We start from the raw sequence: 25,337 nt of genomic DNA, 5'->3' as shown, positions 1-25,337 counted from the left end.
GCCCCAGTGTGCTCACACCACAGGTCCCTAAATTGATCTGTCGTTAACTCCTTCCAGGTCTCTCCAGGTTTCTGTTGCTCCAGGTGTGACACCAGCTTCCATGTGTGAGGGAATCGTGCCTGCCTCAGCTCCAGGGTTTTGCCTCTGCCTAGGGCTCTCTTCTCATCCGTTCACACGCAGCTTAAAAGTCAATCTCTCAAAACGTCAAAAGCAACTGCTTCCGGGTCACTGCTCACTCCTCCCTTCCAGGCTGTTGGCTCCTCCACAGTGACTGCTGTCCGTCTGTCCTCGCTGGGACCTACAGTCCCTACAAGTTGGGACCTCACTTTTCTTCGTCACCATTTCTGAGAGCAGTGCCCAGAATAGTAGAAGGAATCAAAAAGATTTGTTAACTAGATGAAGAAATGCACTCATTTAAATGATCAAATTTATTGGTCCTAACTTCGTTGTTTTGTTGGCACATGACTCCGACTCCCTCACTGTTTTAAAGAAGCAGACTCCTAGCAGAGAGCTCATATGAAATAAAAAGCCGCCCATGTCAACAGCCTCCTCAGCTCCAGCAGGGTCCCCATCAGAGTATGAGAGCGGAAAGGGGTGAGGCCAAACTCACCAGCAGGCAGCCCTCTGGCCGGGAGTGTGTTCCCTGTGGCAGCTGCAGTCCTGCCGCAGGCACAGAGTGGGTCCCCACCCTGTGTCCGGGCGTCCTCTGCAGGGATGCTGGGGACGTGCCAACTCCATCACGGCGGGGGCGCCGCTGCCGGCCTCCCGGCCGCCACAGCCTCAGTCACACATTGTTTCTAAAGAGCTCCCAGCTGCGGGAGCCTCGGAGCCCTTGGGCCAGCTCTGGGTTCTTTGCTGATGTGGAGGTGTCATGGAGGGAGGGACCTGACAAGTGAGGAGGCCAGGAAGTAAAGGCAAAGAGGGTGGGTGACCCTGGCTGCACACAGTGGCTGTGGAGCAGGAGACCATCTCCCTGAGGGACGGGCTGAGGACTTGGCTACTCCCCTGACCATAAATGGCTTGGCCAGAGCCCTCTTAGAGCCACTTCTTGCCCTGCCACCCTTGCTCGCCCAGCTGGATGTCCCTACAAATGCGAGACACAAGCCAGTAACTCCAGAGAGAAAGGAGCTTGCTGAGAAGGGTCTCGGGAGGCCGTCGGGATGGTGAGTGATGGCCAGCATCTCTGGCGCAGCCTAACCTTCATTCTCTCCCTGCAAAAACCATTCCCAGGCTTTTAAAGCTCACCTCTCTCATTCTCATGTAACATTTTCCTCGGTACAATAAAGTCAGGGGGATTGTTTTAAATTATTTTCCTATGTGCAAAATACTAACCATTTTTTGTAAAATTCTCACCAACCATCTGCCCATCTCATCTTTTATTTTAATATTATGGTCTGGTCTGTGACACCCCCCACACAGTAAGGGCACAGAGCAGATGTTTCAGCTAAATTCACTTCCCAGGTGCAGCTACGGGGCTGATCCTCGCCCTCATCCCCAGTATTCAGTCCGCCTCTGCCACCTGGTCAGCCGGGTAGATATTCGTCCTCCGAGTCAGAAACTTCCCGCCTCTTTTTATTGACTCGCAAACATGTTTGGTTGTGACTCACTTAGATGAAGTTTGCTAAGTGAAGAGGGAAAACAGAAGAGGCTTCTGAGATTCTGTATAAAAGATGATTAAAAAGGGTGGAATTCAGGCTTTGGAGTTTGGAGGGTGTGCAGTCTGACCCAGCCTCTGGCACTGACTGAGCAGCTGGCGACCTGCAGAAACCGACCTGGTCTCAGTCCCCTCGCCAACGAGGTGGGGAGGAGAGCCCGCCCTCCCTTCACTGGTGTTGGACACGCAGCGCGCCCTCCGTGACAATGCATAGTTATCCCTCCTCCCCTCAGAACAGCAACCTTATAACCAGTGCTACCCTCTTCTTAAGAGACCCTAATGCTCCTTAGGAGCCATCACGCAGGTATTAATTATGTTGTGCTTAGACTAACAGTAAGTGCATCTGAGCAATTAGTGTGCTGTTCCAAATTCCAGTACTTTGAGTAAGGCGGGTCCGTGTATGTGCTTCTGTCTGAAAAAGAGCTCCCATGTGGCTTCCTCGTGCCTGGCTCTGTGCTGGCCCGGCCAGGAAGAATACGGCCCCATGTGACCCCTCACACTCCTAGAGTGGTTTATGGTGTGGATGGAGCTGCCCAGGTGTTACGTCCTTTGCACTTATCCTGTGAGGTGGGCAGGGCAAGCTAGTCATACCCCTGCTTCGAGGATGGAAAACCAGAACCTGGGAGGACAGAACTGTTGTGAGGAAATGGAGACCAGAGAGTGTGAGTCACTTTTCCAAGGCCACACAGCCACTCGGTGGCTCCGTCTGGACTCGGATCCAGATGCGGTGACTCCAAGCCCAGGGTTGCCTCACCCTACCCAGCTGCCTCTAAAGAACACTGCGTCACATTCTTCTCCACCCAGATTTATGCGATGTTTTTCTCTCTGTGAGAGCACTGTAGTGTTTCTGCAAAACATGAGTGTCTCTCTGAAACTGGCCAAAACCTTTGTCATCCAAATGTTGATAAACAGCACGTGCGATGGCCCGCGTGTTGCTGCCCCTCCCGTCTGCTGGGCCCCAAAGGGAGCTTTGTGTTGGGCCTGCTGACGTCAGTGCCCAGCACTCCCGGATGAGATGAGGCTCCGGGCAGCCGTGCCCAGTGCGGTGACCAGCGTCCTTGCAGCGTCCATTGGCTTGATTGGTGTTAGCAACCAACCGCAGTGGTTTGGTCCCTCGAGCAAGAGGACCCTGACCTGTGGTGGCCCAGATGTCCCTCTTGCTCTAATGTCCTAGAACAGTGTCTATCTTGGTCTCGGGAACGAGTAGCCTGGAAAGAGTGGCATTGACGAGCCCAAACTACGGTGACAGAAGATGAAGACAGGAGGGGGGAAGGGGCCGGCGCAGGCCCTTGGCAGAGCCTGACCCAGGGAGAGGGCACGCAGCAGGCTAAACATTTGGTGCCCATTGAGCCCACAAACTTTAAATACTGACTCCATATGAGGGGGATGGTGAGGCTGGGTGCTGAGTCGGGGAGGGTGAAGAAGGGTGAGCTTCTCTCGGTCGTCCTGGCCAGCTCTGCTCCAGCCCAGAAACTGTGCTTTGGACTCAGCGAAAATGGCAGCCTTGTCTTTCTCAGGTTCTCTCACCTGGGCAGGGGGTGCAAGGGGCAGGTGTTCTTGTTGGAGCAGGTCCTTGGGTGGGGGCAGTGACGGGGGGACTTACTTCCTAACGCAAGCAGCAAGCACCAAGTATTTCTAAATTCACACAGTTCCCTCCCTTTGAAGAATTCCAGGGGGAAAAGAAACTATTTTCAGCACTTTGCTGAATGTCTAGTAACGTGTGTATTGTCCCTGTGGATTGGGATCCCTCAGGCAATAGCCCTGCTGCCTGGCCCCTTAGTCTGGCCCTGGCTGAGGACCTGGGAGGGGAGAGGACGCAAGACTGCCCTGACGCTGAGGGCAGAACCCGGACCTCAGGCTTGTCTGCCCTCTCCTTGGGCCAAGACTGGGAGAGGACGTGGGCGGGCTGAGACTGAGGGATGGGTGAGTGCTCATAGAACCCTCCAGCGTCAGTGGCATTGGGTGGAGAGGCGTTGGGTGCATTGGCGTTGGGTGGGGGCCTGGCTGACCATTCCCGGGAGCTTCAGAGTTTTGTTCTCCTTTGCAGAGTTTTTCACTGAACTTCACGTTGCCAGCCAACACGGTAAGTACAGCAGTCCCTGCTCACTCCCCAAACGCCGGTGCAGAACCGACCCGAGGCCCCCGGAACACGGCCACGGAAGCTCCACGTACAGCGGTGAGTCCCGCTCTCCAGGGGCACTTAGGAGGAGCTGCGGGCTGCCGAGAGAAGTTTTTTCAGTGCTGAAAATTATAAACGTATAGTTTGAAAAGGAAAATAGCAAAAAAGAAGGAAACTTCACCTATGTTCCCATCAGCAGAAAATGTCATTCCTTCTGGTCCTGGCTGACTCAGGGGAAATGCTGACTTTCCTTGTCTTCGCGCCACTGTGTTCTTACCCGACATAATTCCATGGAAGTGTTTCCCATCAGCCTTTATAACCATAACTGAGGGCGGCCACGTGACATTTCTGCAAGCAAACTGTTGTCTGAGTTGTGTAATCATGATTAGGGGTAGTGTTGTGATAAATGCAGGTGCAGATGAATACCGTTTGCACTGAAGATGACTTCCTTCGTGTGTAGTCTAGAAGGGGAATTTCGGGGTCAGCGAGTGTGAACACTTCATGGCTCCTGATTATGACATTCAGCTGCAAGCGAAAAAGCGACTTCAGTGGGTGGTGGCTCACAGTGCCCACCCAGACCTGGTTGTCCGTCTCCGTTCTCGGGTCGCATGGGGAGGACGCAGCCAGGGCTGTTTTCTGAGCCGCAGTGCTGCTGTGATTCCTCGAGGTGCTTTCCTGGCCCAGTTTTTAGTGGATTTGGCTGCACCAATGTTTCTGATAAGTCACGTCGTTATTTGAAGAGAATAAACAGAATCTACCTGGTAAGAGAACACCTGAGCCAAGGAGCAGTCTCCTGTGTGATGTGAGGGCACTGTTCTGGAGAGCCACAGGAAGGTAGAGCCTGTCACTCACTGCCAGCCTCCTGCTGCCCCCTGCTGGCTGCCCTGGGGGTCTGTCCCTCAACCCCCTCCCCAGGCACCTGCCATGCTCTCCTGGTGGGATCCTGCCTTCTGAACCCCCTTGACTTGCTGAGTTCCCTGCCTTAACAGCCTCTGCCTGTTGTTTGCAGATGAATTCCCCCCTCCCTCTCAACTGTCAAAACCTTTTAATATGGTTACTGCTGGAACTTTCCCCCTTACTGCTTAAACTCAGCGGTTCTGTAGAGACCCTGGGTTCTGTCTTATCCTGGCTTGGCCCACCCTTGAAGGCAACTTATCTGGGTCCCTGGCCTTAACACTGAATGTGCTACAACCCAGGCAACCTCTCTGGAAAACTAGGACAGGTGGTCACGCTGCCTGACAGTCATGTCCCCACTTCAGGACCATCCTTTTTGGTGCAGTGCCCTGGGAAGGGGACAGAGGTAGACACCTGGCTCATTGGAGCCTCTGCGGGGAGTGGGGAACAGGGCCACACAGGCAGGCTGGCCCCTGAACTGTCAAGTACAAACAGTGAGCTAAGGTTTTGCAGTAGCGGTTGAGAGCTTGGACTGGGGCCAGACCACTCAGCGTCTGCCTCTCAGGGCTGTGTGACCTCACACAGGTTACTTCATTTCTCTGTGTCTCATTCTTCTCATCTGTAAAATGGGGCTCACGGTAGTCCTGCTTCCCTGGCTGTCATGAAGAACAAATGAGCGGACACAGGAGCTGCCCGTGAACAGCCTGACACGTAGTGAGCACTCCATGAGCATCAGCTGGTATGATTGGCAGGCGCTCACGAGGCCAGGAAGGCTCATCTGCAGAGAGAAGAAGGAAGCGGACAGACAGAGAGGAGCACGGGGGAAAGGCCGTGTGCCCAGGAGAGATGGGGAGGCCCCAGGAGGGATGGCTTTGGTCCTGACAAATTCCCAGTCTCTCAATCCCTGAAGAAGCCACATTTCTGCATTTTTGGGGTTCCACGAAGTACCCTGAATGCTTAGAGTCAGCTCCTTTTTGGTAGGGGGGTCAAATCCAGCTGAAGTGAATTTATGTAACCTGAACTTAGAACACCTTACCTGAAATGGTATTAGACTCTTATCACAACCTGGAGAAACGGAACACTTTGGGGAAATGCAGCACTAAGGTAATATGGTGGTGGGTGGGGCGGAGACTGTGTTCAGGTAAAACTGCAACCACGTAAGTACCAAATGTCAATGCCTCCTTTATCACGTTCCTCTTTTGGTGGGAACTCCCCGGTCAAGTGACCTAGGCATGGAATTCAAACACCCAAGTTCAGGGTAGATTTATGGTTACCTGTGGAACCTTGAACAAAATCCCATAACTTCTCTGAGATCTAGTTCATTTTTTGTGAAATAGTGACAAAAATTGTCAAAGCCCCAACCCCGGGACTCCAAAGTATTCACGAGGTCGATGAGAATATTAATTAAGCAACAGGTCAGACCAGAGCCTTGCCCGGATTAAAGGGGTGACAAAGTCTTACACTGCGGAGCTCATTACAACTCCAGAGGTGGGCGCTGGCAGTCCTGTCTCACTGGTGAAGGAAGGAGACCCTCAGCCTGTGACTGGAGACATGGCCACTCCACTCCCGGCCGGGAGCCCACTTAGCACGGTCTGCAGGGGGTATGCTAATGTAGAGCTTGGCTCCCCGAGACTCCCCGATCCAGGTGGGACTGCTACCTGAACTATCTCACAGAAGGGTGGCGCCCTGTGCCCTCCTTAAGAGGAGGTGTGCATTGGCAAACTGCAAGGCATTCATTCAACGTGGAATTACCCCGGGAACGTGGATTGATCACAACCTCAGATCCCCCCAAAGGCAGGTGCTTCATCGCACGTTTGAGCACAATGAGGCATCCTTAAGGAGCCCATCTTCCAGCAGGCTGTGTCATTTTCCCTCCAGCAGTGGGGTAGGTAGACCCAAGGTGTGCTGGGAAAGACATGGGGACTTGGGGCAAGAGAAAGGCTTTTTGATTTGTAAAAGGGTGTTATGGCAAATCCATGCAAGTAACTAACAAAGACCTTCCCGGAATTTCCTAATTCTCTCCCCTTGTAGATGAATTTCATTTCTTCTCTCTGGGAAACAGTTATTTAAAGTTCTGTTTGGCAGTCATGGTGTTACTGGAGACAGCCTGGTCCTACTTGCTGACACAGTAAAGAATGACAGACCAGCAAGCCTATTAGCTTGCACTCAGTTTGTTAGTGCTAAGTCCTCATGGGGGAGCACCAGCAAGGGTGGCAAGAGCAGGGTGGCCGGAGGCCAAATAGCCAGGGCCCACTCCCCCACCCCCCTGTGTGGCAAAAAGAGCCAAGAGCAGAGAGTGAGTCCTTTGTTCTGAGGACTTACATAGTTGGTGGGGTGGGGGGAAGGGAGTTCCATATTGACTGACAGGAGAGGTGGAGCCAGCTTTCCTGGGCGACGTCACTACCCAAATGTCGGCATGTGTGGGGCATGTTAGCCCGAACCCTTATCCTGCTCCAGGCTCCATTTGTTCATTCTGCATGTGAGACAGGAGGCAGGCAGTTAACCAAAGTTGTTTCATGGGCTTTTTCTCTGGGCACTGTAGACCCCCTCCCCTTCCAGGCCTTGGGATGAACACAAGGGCTCAAGGTTTTCCTTTTCCCAGCTGGTGGCGATGATGCACACAGACTTCCAAGGGCTGCCCCCTGTGCTGTGAACTATCATAGCTCACAGGTGTGGTTTGGGACACCTGGTAGCCTTACCAAACCAGACTCAGGATACCTGGGTCAATGGGTGAGGCATGTCCTCCTTTGGTTTCAGCCTCCTGTATCAAGTTCTTTGTTAGATTGCAATGGTGAGGGCCCTGCCTTCATTTCCCCTCTAGCCACCCATTCCTAGCTGCTACCTAAGTGTTAAAAGGAGTTGCCTGGCAACCAGGGCATAGCCGCTGGCCAGCAGCAGCAGCAGCAGCACAGCAGTCTCGCAGTCTCAGAGCTCTTTGATGCTACTTCCTGCAACAGTGGTCACTCATTGTTTTTAATAGGATGTTTAGCAAAGGGTAAACTTTAGGTGTTATAGCTTCACCTTTGACAGACTGACCTATATATCATTCATTCCACAGATTCGTTTTCTTAAGCTACATGTTCTTTTCCCCACACAGACATCCTCTCCAGTTGTTACAGGTGGGAAAGAAGCAGTAAGTATGTTGCTTAAATTTTGGAGCCTTGGTTTGGTCACTTATAAAACAGGGATGATACTGCTCTCCCCGCCTTGTGCATTTGTTTGGAGGAGTAGACAGATCTGATGTGTGAACTGTTACCAAGCACAGAACCTGACTCAACTATTATTCTTACAATCAACTCACCTCAGAAATGAGGGAGTGTGCAAGTCACAGGCAGTTTCACAACGTGTTAAGCAGAAGAAGCTGCAGTCTCAGGTTCTGGGATGACGTTCTGTTCAGCATTGTTTCATGGCGACACTGGTGAGAGGCTGCAGAAACCTAACTTTTGTTTTCATTGGTCAGTCCGCGGTGAAATTGGTTCCTCTGCCTTTTGTTTCACCACATTCCGAGAACCCAGCTAGGATGTTAAGTGAGGATGTGCTGTACTTACTTTCTCGGTGCATCTAGATGATGCTGGAAAAAGACAAATCTAATCTATGGTGACAGATTTCAAAACAGCCTTCCACACGGGCTGACTGGAAAGGAGCATGAGGGGGTTTCTGGGGGGGCTGGCGATGTTCTGGGTATCATCTGAACACTGGCGTATGGGTGGGTTCATCATGTGAGGAGTCATCAAGCTATATATTTTTGATTTATGTCCATTCCTGTATTCATGTCATATATGAGAATCCCATATTTATGCACATTCTGCAGGTTATCGTTGATATTTCCAGATAACTTGCAAATCCGAAAACCTATGCAGTTATTTCCACTGAGATCAACACAAAGTGGGACTTTGAAAATTAAGTGGTTAATGCATTTAGTGTAAATAAATTTAAAATATTCATATCAAAATGGTACGGGAAAACTTTTCACTTTTTGCCAAACCAATAGGTAAAAATGGCATCTAGTTGCTGCTTTGAGTTGTATCTCAGCTTTTCCAGTGCTGACGAGAACGCTGTGTGTCTGTTCCCAGGAATGTCCTGTTCATTTTTGTTGCCCATTTTCCTACTGGATTATCTCATCCCTTTTCTAATTGACTTAAACTATGTACATTAAGTCCTATGAATGAAAATGAGTCATTTGTCATGTAGACCGCAAACATTTTTCACAATATCTCATTACCCTTTTGATTTTGTACCACACTCAGGGTCCTTGAGGTTGTGGTGTTGTTCTGGTTTTCATCGATCGACCCTTTCTTCGATTCCCGGAGAACCTGACTCTGCTTCTCTCTGTGTCAGGACTGTGGGCCCTCGCTCGGACTCGCCGCCGGCATCCCGTCGCTGGCGGCCACAGCCCTGCTGGTAGCCCTCCTGTTCACGCTGATTCACCGAAGAAGAAGCAGCAGCAGCAGCAGCAGGGAGTCTGCCGAGGTGACTAGCAGCTTCTCAGGGTCTGGGCGCGCTGGCAGAAAGAGGTGTTTCAGTGAGGTGGCTTTTGGGCGAAGCGTGTCAGGACTTGTGTCTGTTTCCTAAGGACAAGACAGTGGATGCTCCTGCATTTCTTGTACTCGATTTCTTGTACTCGTGCCATCACGCTCCAGGCAGAGCTGATTTGTCATGTGGCTGCAAGGACGTGTTTGGGGTAGCAGAGAGTAGCGGTGAGGAGGGACATGTGTAGCCAAGGCAGACACCTGTCTATACAGGTGTCTCAAGTTGATAAACAGAAGGACACGAGCTCCATAGAGAGGATGGAGGTAATCCTGGCAAAAGCAGGAACACATAGGTGCTGAGGCAGGCGGGTGTCCAGAGTGTGTGGCTCTGCTTCCCTGTGCCCTTTTCCACGTCTGGGTGCACCTCAGCCACATGGGAATCTGCCCACCCCACCCCTTCCACAGGCCAGATTGCTCTGGGAGCCACGTCAGGGCTTAAAGGCCACCTGGAGCCACATCCAGTGAGGTCCCAGGGCTGTGCTGCACTCTGTCAGCACAGAGTGCGCCCTGGGCTCTGGGGTGTGATTCCGCCTCCCCTACCCCCTCGTTCCTGAATGTTCCTGGTGCACTCACGGCAGCGAGCATTCCCGGGGAGATGGAAAACCCGGGCTCCAGCCCTGGCTCTGCCACGTTATCACTTACACGACCCTGGACAAGGGACTTAACCTTTTCTGTGCCTTGATTAGGTCAACTTAATAGGAGTCATAACAAGTACCCTCTCATTTCAGGAGGCAGGCACATTTGCAAGGATGAAATGAGATCTTGGCTGTAAAGATGTGTTGACAAGTGGTAAACTGTTACCATTAAGAAGAATTGTGGGTGCTGGTGGTGTATTTTTATTTGGGCAGTAGTTTCTCAACCTTCTGTGCATTTTAAAATCATTTAGGAGGTTGCAAAAATATTGGTCACCAAAACCAATGAAATCAGCACCACTGGATAATAGAGTTGTGGCATTGGTCTTTAAAAACAGAACTTTTTATTATAAATAATTTTAAGCATATACTGAAGTAGAGAGAATAACATAATTAACCTAACAATTCATATGATTGTATTTCATCTCTACTCCTACCCACTTCTCTACCCGGCCAGCCCTGGATCATTTTGAAGTAATTCACAATGGTATTTCTTATTTATGTTTTGGGAGGAGAGAGTTATTATCTGCTTATTTTTCTTTGTTTTCAAAGTTCTCTGGTGGTTGTAATGTGATTGTAAACCTAAGTGTGAGCACCACTGATTTTAATCATGGTCATGGGCAAATTCTGTGACCCACCCTCCCTCCCTCCCTCCCTCCCTCCCTTCCTTATTTCCCACTTAGGAAAGTGAGAGGCCATGTGAAATTTCAGAAATTGATGACAATCCCAAGATAGCAGAGGTAAGAACTCTTGGTCGGAATCACCCCTTATCATGGCACAGCACACAGACCTGGTGGAACCAGGGCATCAGAGTCGTTTCCTCCGCAGGAGAGCGGTGTGAGCGCGGGTGGGAGGGAGATGCCCAGGGGAAGCTCAGACACGAAGGAGGCTCTCGGTGTTTTTATTGGCTGGATAGGAATTTGGGGTTGATTCAATATTAGAAAATCAATTTAATATGATTTATTTTACCGACAAGTTAAAAGAGAAAAATCGTGTGACCATCTCAGTAGGAAAAAAAGACTTAAAAAATGTAACAGTCATTTATGGTGTGAAAACTCTTAGCAAACTAAAAACAGAATAGGAACTTTCTTAAATTGAATGGAGGTTTTTTGAAAAAAAATTACATCAAACATCATACCTAAGGGTAAATTATTAATGAATTCTCTTTAAAATCAGAAGTACACCAAGGACGCTCACTAGTACCCCTTAGTCAACACTGAACTTTAGGTCCCAGCCGGTGCAGTCAGATGAGAAAAGAAGTAGGAAGTATGAGCCTGAAAAAGAGGAAGCAAAACTTTCACTGTTTTCAGATGATGTGGTTAGCTACAGATACATTGTTACAATTATCCAATGATTTGAATAAGTTCACTGGATGCAAAATTAGTACACAAAAGTAATTTGCATTTCTAAAAATCAATAAGAATTAGAAAAAGTAAATTTTAAAAATACCATTTGCAGTGGCAATAAAAATTTATATAGAATGCTGAGGAATAAATCTAAGAAAAACATATAATCCCTTTATGGAGAAAAATAAAACTTTAGTAAAAGATATTAAATAAGACCCAAATAATGGGAATATCGGTATATGCCATGCTCCTGGGTAGGAAAACTCAGTAGCATAAAGATGTCAAATGACCTAAAATTAGTCTACGTAATAAATGTAATTTCAGTATAAATCCCAACAGATTATTTTCATGGATCTTAAATAAGGTACCTCTAAACTCTATATTGGAGAAAAACGATTTACAAAGTAATGTGAACAGATGGAATAGAAAACAAGTATCAAGATTTAAAACCAAGCATGTCAATATCCCATTAAATGTGGTTGATATAAACACCTCAGTTAAAAGGCAGAGATCTTCAGTTGGATATAAAGCCCAGACACAGCTCTGCATTGCCTGCTCAGACTCACTTTAGAGATGAAGACGCCAGCAGGGTGAAAGTGAAAGGGCAGGAAAACAGACACCACGCTGACATTCAGCGAAAGAGGGCCACGTGAACTGCACACCCTCCCGCGGCAGCCAGCTCCGGCAGGCGTGGGCCTGTCCTTGCTTTCCATCTCTCAGGGATCCCTGTCCTTCCTGGCCCGACCTCCAGTGTCTTAAAAACTATGGTTTTAGATGGTTTGTCTGAAACTTGGTTGCGGCAGGTGGGAGGGTAAATCTGGTTGTTGTTTCTCCAGGTTGGCCAGCCACAGAGGTCTTTGCTGTATTTACTTGTTAAAACTTGTTTGTGTCCTCAAGAATCCTAGGAGAGCACCCACCCGTGAGAGGGATGTGATGGGAGCGGAAGAAGCTCACGTGTACGTGAGGACGATAGTGGAGAGCGAGCAGCCCGTACGGGACACTGCCCGTCCTGCGGCAGAAATGGAGAGAAGGGGAGGGCACTGTGGTGGCTCATACCCAGGCTGAGCCTGGAGTGACGCAGCTCGGCCAGACAGCAGAACTGGAGCTGGAACAGAGCTGGAACAGAGCTGGAAACCCAGGGGTTTGTGCTTGGAGCGGGGACAGATGCTGAGCTGCTTCTTAACCCACCCAGATTTCACGGGCAGATCTGGAAAACTTTTCGTTGATTTGTCTCTTTAGGGGACAGATCTGACAAGGTTCATCCCAACTCTCAGATCTCGTGGTTTAATGAGTAGCAAAGCACCAGGTGACATCCCTGTGCATCCAGAAGGAGCCCTTGGGTCCTGTTCCTGACCACAGTGGGAATTTGCGTGTGTGTGCGTGTGTGAGATTTGGGGAAAGGGGCTCGATATCCAAGTGTCTTGTCTTCTCATACCCTGTTTCCCAAAAGACATCAGACCTAGCTTCTGTGGGAGGGTTAGCCAAGGCCCAAGTGGTATACATATGAAGTTTAAATGGGGTGTACAAGGGGACACAGTCCCATATTTCTGATATCTCACAGCAGAAGTCCTCTGGGGCCACACATGCCCCCGGTCCCGGGGGCCCACACGGTCGGACCACCCATTGCTCCCTCGTTTATTCGACCAGGCGACATTCAAGAAAGGCGGTTCTGCAATGGGCTCTGTGTGTGTGTGTGTGCACAGGGTAAACAGTGTGGTGGGAAGGCAGAGATGCTTCAGATTATTCTCAGAAATGAGGCTATACCCATCTCATGGGAGCAGAGAGAAAAGCCCAAGTTCATGGACTTTCGTGGGGGAAAAACTCATTGTCAAGAAGAGAGATCCAGAGGACTCTGAGCGCGTGAACTCCGGGCCAAAGGGGTGGTCCAAGGAGCAGTGTGCCTGCCATCTGAGGGGAGCCTGTGGACAGCGACAGCCGGCTGGGGCCAGGCCTGCGCCATCGATGGCTTCTGTGAGGAGGCTCCCAGGCATCCTGGCTGCCCCCCGGGGCTATTGCTCAGGAGAGGGCTGGGTCTCCTGATGGGAGAACTTGGGTCTGGATGTCTCTGAGTCCTTCCACCCGTTCCACAAACCACCTCGATACGCGGTGGGAACACGCCTTCCTCGTGCAGGGCCCCTGGTTGCTCAGAAGCACACCCCTCTCCTTCAGATAACCAAGGGCAGGTTCCACAAGCCCAGTCACTGCTGCATGCCCACCCGTGAGTCACACAGCCCCTTGGGAGATTCAGGTTTACCCCAAGTCCCCTGGGTCCAGTCACCTTGACAAACAGATTTGGTCATTTTGTCTATAAAATGAGGTGTGACTTACATTTCGGACCATTTACTTTAATTCCACTTACACTCCATTGCTGAAGATCTTTATTTCAAATTGTTTCTACCAAACTAGCAAGGTTCATTATTTCTGTCATTTTTTTTCCTGTCACAATGCACAGAATTTATTTTGGAATAAAGTGAGAAGTAAAACAATTGTTCTTCTGGACCTATAACATGCCTGTGGTTTTTCTTTGCCCGTATTAAAGGGTATGGCATTGGCCCTGGGGTTGGAATTGAGGTCATTCCAGGGGATTCCTGAGGCTGGCGTTCTCTCTGTTGGGCTGATGGTGGGTGCTCAGTCCCTCCCAGAGGGCCGACACTGTGCGGAAAGTGCTGAGACGGGAAGTCAGAAGCTCTGGCTCCCCAATCCACCGCGACCTCAGGAACAACCCAGGGCCAGTTGCACAGTGTGTTTTGGTCTCATTTTTTTTATGTGTCATCTGGTTTGGAGATTGGCTTGTAAGGTTACATCTCCCCAACTCAAACGTCCTGCCTTTATTTTTCCAAAGCCCACAAAGTAAGTCCTCCCCTTCCACCTCCCTGCTCAGATTTCTGTATCCTCTGAGGTCTGTATCCCAAGAGGCTTTGCAGGTGGAGAGAGAGGTTTATTTCTCTTGCACTCTGCAATAGTTTCGTGTAGCTGTCCTTGTGGCATCCATCACATAACATTGTAATGTCAATGAAAGATGGAAAACCATTAATGAATAACTTCTGAAGCATGGACCACTCAGACGGTCTTTGTACTCCCACCACGCTAGGGAGCTTCATCAGTTAGCGCATGAGTCAGTGTAACAAATACGCATGGCTGCCCTCGTATGTCTGATGGTCTGCTAGGTCCTATGACGGCATGGGGGACATCATAACAAAGCTAAAGGCCACTAGGCTTTCTGGAGATGTCTCTCCACCCAAATGAACAGGGAACCTCCTATCCACTCAAGGAAACACTACTAGGAAAGCTCTCACTGAGGCGTTTTCCCTCTAGGCTCAAAGACTTAAAATAGGCTCTCTCTCGGGTGTAGGTGTTACTACTCCCGCTTTACATGTAGGGAAAATAAGGCTCTGCAAAGGCGATTTTATTGGTTCTGGAGATTGTAAAGCAAATTACTGTGAGGATGATTTAAGTTTGCAGGAAATGAAGGGTTAAGAATAATGAGTTTAATCAATAGCTGGGGAGTGTTTCTGTGCTGTTATGGGGTTGATATATGTGCTGGAGGGGAGAGTTTGAAATACCTATGGTGATGTGACTTGACTGGTAAAAAATAAAATGATCATATGCTCTCACTCATATATGGGCTCTAATGAACAAAATAAGCTGACAAAATAAAACCAGAGGCATGGATACATGGGACAGACGGACAGATCTCAGAAGGGGGGAGGGGGGACTGGAAGAGACTGGACGAAGAACAAATATGCATAGCCTGTGGACACAGAGAACAATGTGGTGAAGGCTGGGGGGGTGGCTTGGCGGAAGGGAGAAAAGGGGAGAAAATGGGGGACATCAGTAATAGTGTCAACAATAAAAGAAAAAAATTTGAAGTACATTTAACATATAAAAATGACTCGCACTGTGGCTCCCACCTGTCCCTAGGAGGAAAAGGTCAGGAAGTACCTAAAGTCCCCATAAAGTAGCCCTTGGCTTCCAAGAAGCTCCGGAGCTATGGGGCTGGGCCTTTGCCTTCTGTTGCCCTCAGCCCGGTGCCCAGAGGGTCTCAGCGGGTGCAGCTGGTGCTGGCCAGGTGCAGGCAGCCTCGGGTCTGGGAGCCCAGCAGCCAGGACACTGGTCCTAATCCTCACTACCTCCTGTTTCGGCTTCAGGGGATCAGTACTCGCCAGTGGAGGAAGCCTAGAAGTCAAGTATTGACAGTGTACTTAAATGTCCCTCCTCCCAGGGTCATTATTAACTTATTCCTTGATCTTTCCCAGTCCAAAAGATCCCAAAGCAAGCACTTTACAGCATTTCCTCATTTAATCCTCCAGCAGGTGTAAGTCGAGAAACCATTATCATCTTAATTTTACAAAAGAGGAAATGGAGGCTCAGAGAGGTTAGGTAAGTTGTCCAAGGTCACACAGACATGTGTGCATATCCTCTGCTGAATCAACAAAAGCTCTGGCATTAACTGTGCGATATTAGGCAGTCCAGTGCCTCTCCTTAGATCTTGGTTTGTCATCTGTAGAACGAGTTGGATGGACTACAAGGTCTCCAAGGCCCTGCTCAATATTCTTGGGCTTCTTCCTTGATTCGCCATGATCTTATCATACTAGCCTCCAAAGGTTCTTCTGTTTGACACCAGAGGGTGCTCTGACTCAAAGTAGGTGGCATTTGGGACTTCTGCGTTCCCCTAACTAGTCACCACACTAACTGATAAAATTTCATTCTAGAGCAAAAAACAGTATGGATCCGAATCCTCCCATGATCTCATACCTACTGAGACCCCTCCTCTGTGAAGGCTTCCTGGCCTCAAGGCCCACAGAGCTTTCTCTTGTTTCTAAGCCTATAATGTCCATCTCCCCTCCAGGTGGCAGCCCTCTTACTGATGTGATGACTGGCCCTTTATCGCGGGCATTGTCATTCCAGACCTCTCGGAGAGAGGCTGAGGTGATGAAGGAAAGATCTGGATTTAAGGCAACAAGCCCTGACCTCCTGGTTCCATGATTTCTGCCTGGGAATGTCTGATCTAATGAAGCCTCCTTCTCCCTTGAGATAAATGTTAAACTCTTTATTCTGTCATTCTGTATTTGTGTTTAAAAGTATTTTGCATTTGCGTGAACAAAGAAGACTCCACCACCTTGTGTCATCCTATCTTTATTGGAAGTCCCCAGTATTTCAGCTACACTGTGGGCACAGTGGGCTTTGATGAGCTTCCCTGGAAAGGAGCCACCAATTACAACACTGTTTCTATGGCAAAATGCATTGTGAATTCCAAGCAGCGGTCATACAAATGGCCTATGAGTGTATCACCCAGTACCAGGGGGTGCCTTATCAGGTTTCCAAAACTATTTACTTCTGGGAGCATCGTGCATTTCAGGAAGACTTACAGACGCCCCAACTCTCCTCAAGCATCTTCCTCTGCAACATGAAGCGTATTTGTTTACCCTGAAAAAATTCTTACATGTCGACAGATTTTTCTAGGCATTTCTTTCCCACGGGTCAATGTAATCCAATCCCAGATGTGCAAAAATTTCTTCTTCACTTTCTGCTTCGAGAAATGTCCTCTGAAATCATAACAAGGAACATGTGCATTCAGATATTTCGGCTAAGCATCTCAAGGCTCACACAGCGAACGTTTTACTTGTAAAACTGTCTTGTCAAAATGATTGTTGCCACAACATAACTCCCCACTTCTGAGCATTAAAAGTCATCTTAACTGACTTCTATAATTTTTGTTTTCCCACCCCTAAATATGGCACTTAATAAATTAAAGTAAAATGATGACAGCTTCACACATTCAGCTAAAAGCACTTGGTATCTTCCCCATGGATCTGTAGTTCTTAACCACACTTGCTCATGAGAAATACCTGAAGAAGTTTTTAAAAAAATATATTGAAGCATGAGCTATACCCCAGTCTAATGAAATCAGAATCTCAGGGGAGTTCTGATTTCATGATTCATTGTCATGAATCTGTTTGAGAGCTCCAGTTAATTCTAAAGTGCCACCAAAATAAGTTACTGCTGCTACAGGTAATGAAGAGTGGCAAGATCTAGATACTTGTATGTGTTGGGTTCTCTTCCTGGCCTTCCACATCTGCCCTCACCCCCACCAGGCTCCCACCCCATGGTCTCTTTAAGACCGAACACCACTGCTCCTCCACCCCTCAGTGTTGGGCACACAAGAGACACTCAATAATGTTGAACGTTAATGTGTAAGTTTTCCTAAATCGGGTTATGTGACTCTGCCTCCACGCACCCATTCCACATCCTGCCAGCATCCATAGCCCTCTCTTCTGACAAGAGCACCTTGGTTTTTCTTTGGGAACCCTGACACACCCACTCTCAGTCCCTGAGGGTCAGGTGGGGCTGATCTTGCCTCCACAAAGGGGCACATAGTCCAAACCTGGCCAATCAGAGCCACAGGAATGGGTTCAGGATGGGCACATGGTCCAGGTTTGGCTAGTGAGCATCAGCTGGGGCTCTTGCTGGAACTACACGGAAAGAGGCTCTTCTTTGTTCGGGGAGCTAAGCTGGACAGGTGGGGCTCCTGGGAAAACCCTGCCTAAGGATGAAAACAACCTGGAGCGAAGCCTGCCCGAGTGCCTGGATGCAGCCACACCTGAAGTCAATATTACCTGGATGCTGCAATATATAAACCAAATTTCTCTTTTGTGTCTGTGCCATTTTCAGTTGGGTTTCTGACATTTGTAACTGAGACAGCTCATTCTAAATACACCTTATTTAGACTATTGGTTCCCAGAGGGCAAAGACTATTACTTTTAGTTATTTTATGTTTCCTTTCCCCTCAGAGCTTAGTTTAGTATCCTTGGCCACTGTAAGAACAGTAGACCATGGCACTTGTGGATTTAACAGTTGAATGATTTACTCTTCATAACTGATACAGTAATTTACTGTTTTGCTGAAGCATGAATTTGGACTGTGACCACTGCAAGGCTTAGCAGGCCAAATGAGTAACATGGCTGGTGAGTGAGCCTTGCTGACAGCTCAGTGCCACCTCAGGGCAGCTCTGTGGCTCCCCTCCTTACAGTGACTCTCATTACCAACCGAAGTGACCACTCCTGGTGCTACTGCCTACTGCATTCAAGGAGTACTTGAACGGTGCTTGTGACCTGGTGAAATCCTTGGTTTTCTTTGGAGTTACTCATTGCAAACACCGAGGATACACTAAGTTAATGTTTGCTGCTGGGCTGGTTCTGGGGACCCTGCGAGCTCACCATCTTTGAGCTCAGTGCTCCTGAGCTCACTGCATTCTGGGCCGGGTGGGGGGCTGTGCTCCCGCCAGGACCTTCCCAGCTGCCCTGGGCCGTGATCTGTGGGCACAGGACACTCCAGGCAAAGGAGACCGAAACTGGACACTGGCATCAGCTCAGGAAAAGTGTGCTGGGAGCCAGCCTTGGAGGTGCGGGTCAGAGGAGCCCACCCAGGTCAGGGAGACATCTCTACCTTGGTCTTGTCATACAAAGCGTGGTTGTCGAGAATCATCTTCCGCTCGTGCGTGGCATAGCGCCGGAGGTCTCTCTCAAACTGCTGGAGAAGAGAGAAATAAAATAGGTTACTATTGAGTCTACAGCGTCTTCAGTATTACATGTTTAGGGATATCTAACTCCCCAAATTGAAATATCTCTCTACACTAAACATTCCACGACATAAAATTAAACTCTGCTAAACATTCTTGAAGTGATTTTCTCACATGCTTGCACTAGAATGTGAGCTCTGTGAAAACAGGAACCCAGCTGGTTCTGCTTGTAACTATATTCCTCCTCAGATGCTCCTGGCACAGAGAAGATGTAGGGCAAATGTTGGTTGAATGAATAAATGGACACTGTGAGGTCCAGAGTAAATGCTAGTTACATAATTGCTGGGGTTTTTGTTTGTTTGTAATTTGGAATATCACTGTTTCAAGAGAGGATAAGAAGGTAGGAGACCCAGATTCCAGCCTGGGTTGTCCCTATCTGGCTGTACATCTCTCGACAAGTCGCCAAGCCCCTCTGAATCCTGGCTGGTCCAACAGAGCCACGGAAGAAGTGAGTGAGCAAGGTCACCTCTGGCTCTGACATCCTCTCACAGGAGATGCAGTCAAGTTGATGGTCTGAGCCACCTGCTCCCAAGTAGCATCTCTGAAGACCGGGGGTGGGCTCTGAAGCTTCAGGGAGCAAAACCTGAAGCCTAAGCTAGAGGACAGGAAAGCCTTGGAACAGGAGGACCATCAATGAAATTCTCATCGAGGTTAATTTCCCTGAGAAGCATAAATCTAGAAATACTGTTTTTTTCCGTGCGAGAATTGGGTGAAAGCATGTGGCATTTGCGCCCTCTAGTGGCGGGGAACCGGTTTTGGGGTTTTGTTTTGTTTATATTACAGGAAAGCTCGCTGAAGCTGGAACTGCCTTTCTAGACCATCGCCTGGGTGTGTGAGAAGAGAGACTTTCCAACCGGAGGGGAAAGCAGAGGGGAAGCCCGCATTGTGGAAAAACCGGGGTGAAGCAGATTCTGGGTGCTGTAGTTGCTGGTCTGCAAAAGTAGTGGGGTATTGCTTAGCACTGGGTGTCCTCCCCAGCCCTGGGCCATGCCTCTGGTCCCCCCAACTCAGAATACTGGCTGCTCGCTGTGTGAGGGGGAGTCTGGAGCAGAAAATGGGGGCAGTGGGTGAGAGGCTGCCCTAGGCTCCCCACGTCTGTGTGGCGAGAGCTATATTCCTGGACTCCTGTGCTTTAGCATGTTAGGAGCATTTTCCCATAGACTGTTAGCAATTGCAATGACGGCTTTCCTTTGGAGAGCCACGGTATTTACTTGACAAACATTCATTGAGCATCTATTATGAGCCAGGTGTGGTTTGGGGGCTTGGGATAATTCCAGCCCCAAAGTGAAGACACCTGACATTGAACTCAAGGTCGAGGACAATTCACTTGTGTCCTGTCATTCATCTTCCATATGAAAACCACCAAGGACTCATTTCTCTGAGGGCCAGCTGCTTTGGGGCAACAGTGTGGGGGACTTTGTCCAAAGGGTGGAGCATGTGCCAATGAGACCCAGCTCACGAGCGCCATCTCTGTGAATATATAGTGACGGGAGCCAGGAGCTGCCGGCTTCATCTCACCAAATCCCTGGGAACCAGGGAGGTCATCGCCCTCGCTTTCTGAGGGGAAAACTAAGACTTAAGAGCCATAGGGAACTTGTCCTAGATCACTGAGCTGCTAAGAGGCAATGCAAGGACTTGTGACCAGGGCCGGGATGTCCACACCTGTGCTCTTAGCCACACCTGTGCTCTTAGCCACCATGCTGCTTTCTCCCCTTCAGTGGTTCTTACACTTCCGCTGCATCAGAATCCCTTGGAGGACTTTTTCAAGTATGTGTTGCTGGGCTCTATCCGCAGAGTTTCTCATTCAGTAGGTCTGGGGTGGAGAATTTACACGTCTAACCTGTTCCCAGGTGAGGCTGACGCTGCTGGGCAAGGGGCCACGCTTTGAGAGTAACTGCTCTAAATTAATCTCTCTCTCTTGACTGTGTGCAGGTGGAATGCACGATTTAGAGGTTTCTAGGCACTGCCCCCTCCTGTCCCAGGGCCCCGCTGCCATTGTCAGTCCCCTGGGCTGCTGTCCCTTGGATCCAGGTAGAGCTTACCCGGGAGCCGGTCCAGCCCAGCAGGGCGAAGGCTCGGCGATCGTAGGGGCACATGACCAGGTCCACGCGGATGGCCTTCCAGGTCTTTCCTTCCTGCTGGCTGCACTTGCCACTGTCTACTCTCTGATGGTGCAATTTTAGAATCAGAAAGCATTTTTGGAAATGATCTAAAGCATCCACCTTCCTGCTAGGCAACTTGAACTTTTCAAACGTCGACTCCACAAGGTCATAGTATAAAAGTAATCCCTGAAAAAAAAACCAAAGACATCAGGAAGAGTCCCCAGTGGACAGGGTCCGAGATTTTAGACTAGGCTCTTAGTGAATGTTCTTAACAACAGCTTTTCAGATTCAAGCTGCACGTGGGTGTGTTTTGTCCTTGAGTTTTGAGCCCACCTGGCCACACTCTGAGAGGAACCGAGGCGTGGGTGCACTACCTTCCCTCTGCAGCAGAGGGAGTTGGCAGTTAGAGAGGCCCAGCCAAGGCCACTTCATGTCAGAGCTGCCAGAGAATCTACCCCCCACTTCTGAGAGATACCCTCCAACGGAGCTGCCCCATCGAATTCCTTGTGGCACAGGGCAGACGGGGGGCAGAGGGGTGCGGAATCATGCGATTAACTGCTGAATCTGAGTGGCAGCTAAAAGAGCAAATAACCTCAAAATAATTCAATCACAGTCATTGGGGTGTGTAACCTATCATGCATTCTTTAGTTCAGATGTTCTCAAATCCTAGCATCAAGCGCATTCGGGAGGTTTGTTATGGTAGTTTGCAGAGCCCTGTCCCCAGAGTGATTCAGTGTGGGGAGGGGTGATGAGAATGTGCGAGTCTAGCAAATTCCCAGGTGGTGCTGATGATGCTGGTCCAAGGACCACACTTTGAGCATTGCTGATTCAGTTCATTATTATTAGAGATGCACATCTCTTCTGCACCCCCCACATGAGACATTGTTCCAATTCGACAGCATGCTTTGAGCAGCGGACACTTTTCCTCTTGCTGATCTCTGAAGAGGGGACTCCCAGGAGTTCCTCACCTCTGCTCCTCAGTGCCTCCTGAGGAAAGGTATTAAGAAGAACACCACCATTTGAAAGTGGGGGGCTGGGTGGGGTAGCACCGATATCAGGAAGAGCCTCAGAAAGAAGTGACAAATCTTGCCATAGATATATCGAATGATCAGCTTGGGAAATCACAATGACACGTTTTAATGGAACTTACTACAATTAGGATGGTATAGCAGCATTTCATGTAAATTTAAATTATACATTTGAAAAATGAGTCATTACAACATGAAAAAGTCTCACCTTGGAGTCAAATTTGCCATAACACCCCCCTTTAAAAAAATCCACAAAGCTGGCTCCCTAGTACTTGTAAACCGTCCACACCATCACCACCCGGCAGCCACACTTGGGCTGGACGCCCCTGGGCAGGGCTTCGCTTTGAGTTTTGCCTGGAGTCTGAGGCACGTCCCTTGAGTGGCACGCTCCTGTCCCTGCAGCCAGCCGGTTCCATCTGCACAGGGCACGGCTGTCAGCACCCACAGGACCCCCGAGGTTGCCTCCCGAGCTCTGTCCGGGGCATCTCTGTTTTCTGCAGTCTTGCCTTCCTTGTTGCCTCCCCACCCGCTAAGCCCTATTCTCTTTAGGTAACTTCTCTCCTGTTTTGAAAACTCCCTTGATGGTTTGGGCTCCGGCTTCCCCATCAACACCCACAGGTGGACTGGATTTCACATCAGCCTGTCCCTTTTTTTCCTACAGGAACTGAGAGACTCCTAACAAGGAGGGAGGCACTTCCGGCCCCTTGCTAGCCCCCCCACCCCACCAGGGGACAGAGCAGCCTGCTCCCGGGTAGGTGACAGGGGCCGGAGAGATGTGCTCGGCTCTCCGCCTCTCCGCTCACAAAGAGGGAGGCTCCGTCACGGAGCAGGGAGGGTGGCAAGGCTGGAGCCGGGGGCAGATTTGCGGGTGAGGATCTGTCCACTCTGTGGTTTCAGTTCCCTCCAACCCCTTCTCGTAAGAGTCGGCGGCCCCTAGTCCAAGTCTAGTCTGTTTCTCAAGGTGATGCATCCTTTCCTGGAATGATTGGCATTACTGTCGATCTTGGCAGTTTCACAACCTGGGGAAGTGGCCTCTGGGAACAGTCAGGGGCCCCGGTGTGAACCCAAACTACACTCGGCCCTGCCTGCTTTGGGTTGAACTGCTGGTGGGCAGTGGGATTCAGGCTGATGGAGCCTTTGGGGTGGAGATGCCCCCCAAAGATCAGTATTTCCCAGCTCCTTTCCCCCTGTCCCCCGCCCCTGGCCGAGGGGCCTTCTACAAGGATCCTGTTTACATTCATCTGACGGGCGGCTCAAGCCGATACCCCCGGGCTGCCATTATGCCCACAGGTGTTCCAAACACTGGGCGTGCACTCGGGACGTAGTGCGATAGGTGCCCCTGTGTGCCCGTGCGGGAGACCATTTTTATCATCTGGAAAGCGCAGTTTGGGGTAAGAACAGCAGAATGAGGAGTGAGGTCAAGGTGGAGGTTAAACGTGAAGAACCTGGGTGCTGATTTCACAGCCGAGGTGTTGGGGGCAGGCCTGGGGCTGCCGGGGTGCAGACAGAGCTGCCCCACGATGTCCCCTCCTGCTTGTCAACGAGAGGGGGCGAGGGGCTGCGCCTGCTCTCTTCCGGATCCCCTCACCTGGCTCAGGGCCTGGCTCCCTGGCAGAGTTCAGTGAGGGACTGCAGGAGAGCTGAGATGACAGCCACCAGGTACTAGCCATTTATCAAGCCCTGTGCTAAGTGCTTTATCTAATTCTCTGAGTTGGTGCCCCCATTAATGAAATGGGAGAAGTTTGTTGTCCCCCTTCTATGGATGAGGAAAGACAAGCTTGGAAAGGGTAAATAAAGCGTCCCAGGTCACAGAGCCAGTAAATGGCTCAGTGCCACGTGCTCAGTGTTGGTCTCCACAGGTGCCTGTCCATTCTTTGCTCAGGGGCCAGCAGTGTGACTGCCTTGAACTGAGGAAAGACCGATGGGGAAAAAAGCTCCCTGTCACCATGTCCACCCCCATCCCCGTCTTGTGCTGAGATGGTCTCAGCATGAGAGTGATACCTATAAACCAAGGTCAAACCAAGGTCTTTCGGGAGCGCCAGGGTGGAGGGCCAGGCTGCGCCCTCTGCACCAGGCCTCGGCCCGCAGGGTCCATGACTTGTGCTCTGTATCCGTGAAAAGCTTCCATCTCTCCTGCTTGAGCAGAGCGGCAGGGCTTGCCCAGGTGCAGCTGATTCTTCCTCCTCCCGCCTTCCCCTGGCTTGGTCTATTCCGTTCGTTCTCAGGGCCCCTGGCCACCTGGGTCCACTCTCTTGAGAGGGACTGACAAGGTTAGGGATGGACTCACAGGTGAAGTGGGATGTGGTTCCCAAGTTGGGTCTTCACTTCCGGTGCTCCTGGCTCCAGGGTTGGGTGTTTCTAATTCTTGTTTTTACTTTATCTGAGGGCTTCTCTCTCTGGCACAGCAGGGAGCTTAGTCCACCCACAGCAGAGGCTAGACCACTCAGGGGTGGAGCTGTGCCCCGGCCTGCTCCGGGCCCCTGGACAGGGCTTTCCAGTCTCTCTGGCAAGTGGAGCTCCCACTGGAGTCTGGCGGGAGTCAGGGCCCACAGGTAGCTCTGGCCACAGGGTCATCCTTAGCTTCCTCCGGTGAGCCACAGATAGTCTGTGGCTACTCTGGCCTCCTCAATGGATGAGAGCCCCTGGGCTGAGACTTCCCCTGGGCCCAGCTGACCCTCACTGGCTTCCTTTTTCCATCTCAGCACAAGGTCAAGGTGGTCATTGACCAGAATAGAGTTCTAAGAGCCAGCGACACCTCTTAGACTGATTTTATCCTGGTCTTAGCAGTCCTGTCCAGCCCCAACACTTGCTCTACCCTGTTCACACCTCCCAGGTCTTCACTGAGCATGCTCTTCATTTTGTAGGAGGGTTGAATGCCTCTGCATGTCCAACACAGACACATATCCACCTCACTCCTTTGGTAACAGGACTGGTGTGTATAAGTAAGATACATATTCATAACACCGACTCTAGAACCCAAAGTGGGTATGTCTCATTGCATGTCACGTAGCACTGTGTTGGCTGTTGCAAATAATTGAGAAGTGTTAGTCACTCTATGATTGTGAGATAGTGTGCAAAATTCAATGGCATTAGTGTAATAGTGCCTGAGTGCCCAAACACCCGCTTTTGATTTTTCTTCTTACCTTCCTTTCCCATAAGTTTATCACTTTAGGTAAAAGCTGTTGTTCTTCTTCTTCTGTGCATCCTGGGCTGGTGATTAAAAAATCTACATCATGCCCAATCTTCTTACCCCTGATTACAAAACAAGATAATATAGAAATAAGTTAGATTTTTAGCTCTCAACTTTTAACAGTCACCTTTGTTTTCACACCTGTGCTTCAGGTTTGCAGCCCAAAGTGCTCCTGACTTTTTTTTTTAAGCAAAATACCCTTGGTTGCACAACTCCACACCTTGCAAAATAAATTTAGGACACACGTAAAAGTAAAAAAACAGA

The 25,337-nt window shown here is 49.8% G+C and overlaps 2 protein-coding genes across 2 annotated transcripts in view; one reads left to right on the top strand and one right to left on the bottom strand.

Moving 5' to 3' along the window:
- Window positions 1-1,055: 1,055 nt before the first annotated feature.
- On the top strand, window positions 1,056-12,250 carry OPALIN (oligodendrocytic myelin paranodal and inner loop protein). The gene is given in 7 exon segments (XM_045853728.1): window positions 1,056-1,163; window positions 3,702-3,737; window positions 7,765-7,800; window positions 9,006-9,137; window positions 10,512-10,568; window positions 12,072-12,206; window positions 12,209-12,250. Coding segments are annotated over 7 exon segments (441 nt in total). The 5' UTR covers window positions 1,056-1,160.
- A 4,064-nt stretch (window positions 12,251-16,314) lies between these two features.
- Window positions 16,315-25,337, bottom strand: part of DNTT (DNA nucleotidylexotransferase) — a 28,957-nt gene continuing 19,934 nt past the window's right edge. The window contains exons 8-11 of the mRNA XM_045854385.1: window positions 25,027-25,135; window positions 20,796-21,041; window positions 18,621-18,704; window positions 16,315-16,720 (exon numbers count right to left, since the gene is read on the bottom strand). Coding sequence (XP_045710341.1) covers window positions 16,634-16,720; window positions 18,621-18,704; window positions 20,796-21,041; window positions 25,027-25,135 — 526 coding nt within the window. The 3' untranslated portion in view covers window positions 16,315-16,633. The remainder of the gene's footprint in view (window positions 16,721-18,620; window positions 18,705-20,795; window positions 21,042-25,026; window positions 25,136-25,337) is intronic.

The sequence above is a fragment of the Phyllostomus hastatus genome, unplaced genomic scaffold (assembly GCF_019186645.2).
Source record: "Phyllostomus hastatus isolate PE091 unplaced genomic scaffold, TTU_PhHast_1.1 phas_scaffold_1066, whole genome shotgun sequence".
Classification (NCBI taxonomy): domain Eukaryota; kingdom Metazoa; phylum Chordata; class Mammalia; order Chiroptera; family Phyllostomidae; genus Phyllostomus; species Phyllostomus hastatus.
Note: the sequence above shows the minus strand (reverse complement) of the source record. Positions and strands in the feature narration are given on the sequence as shown.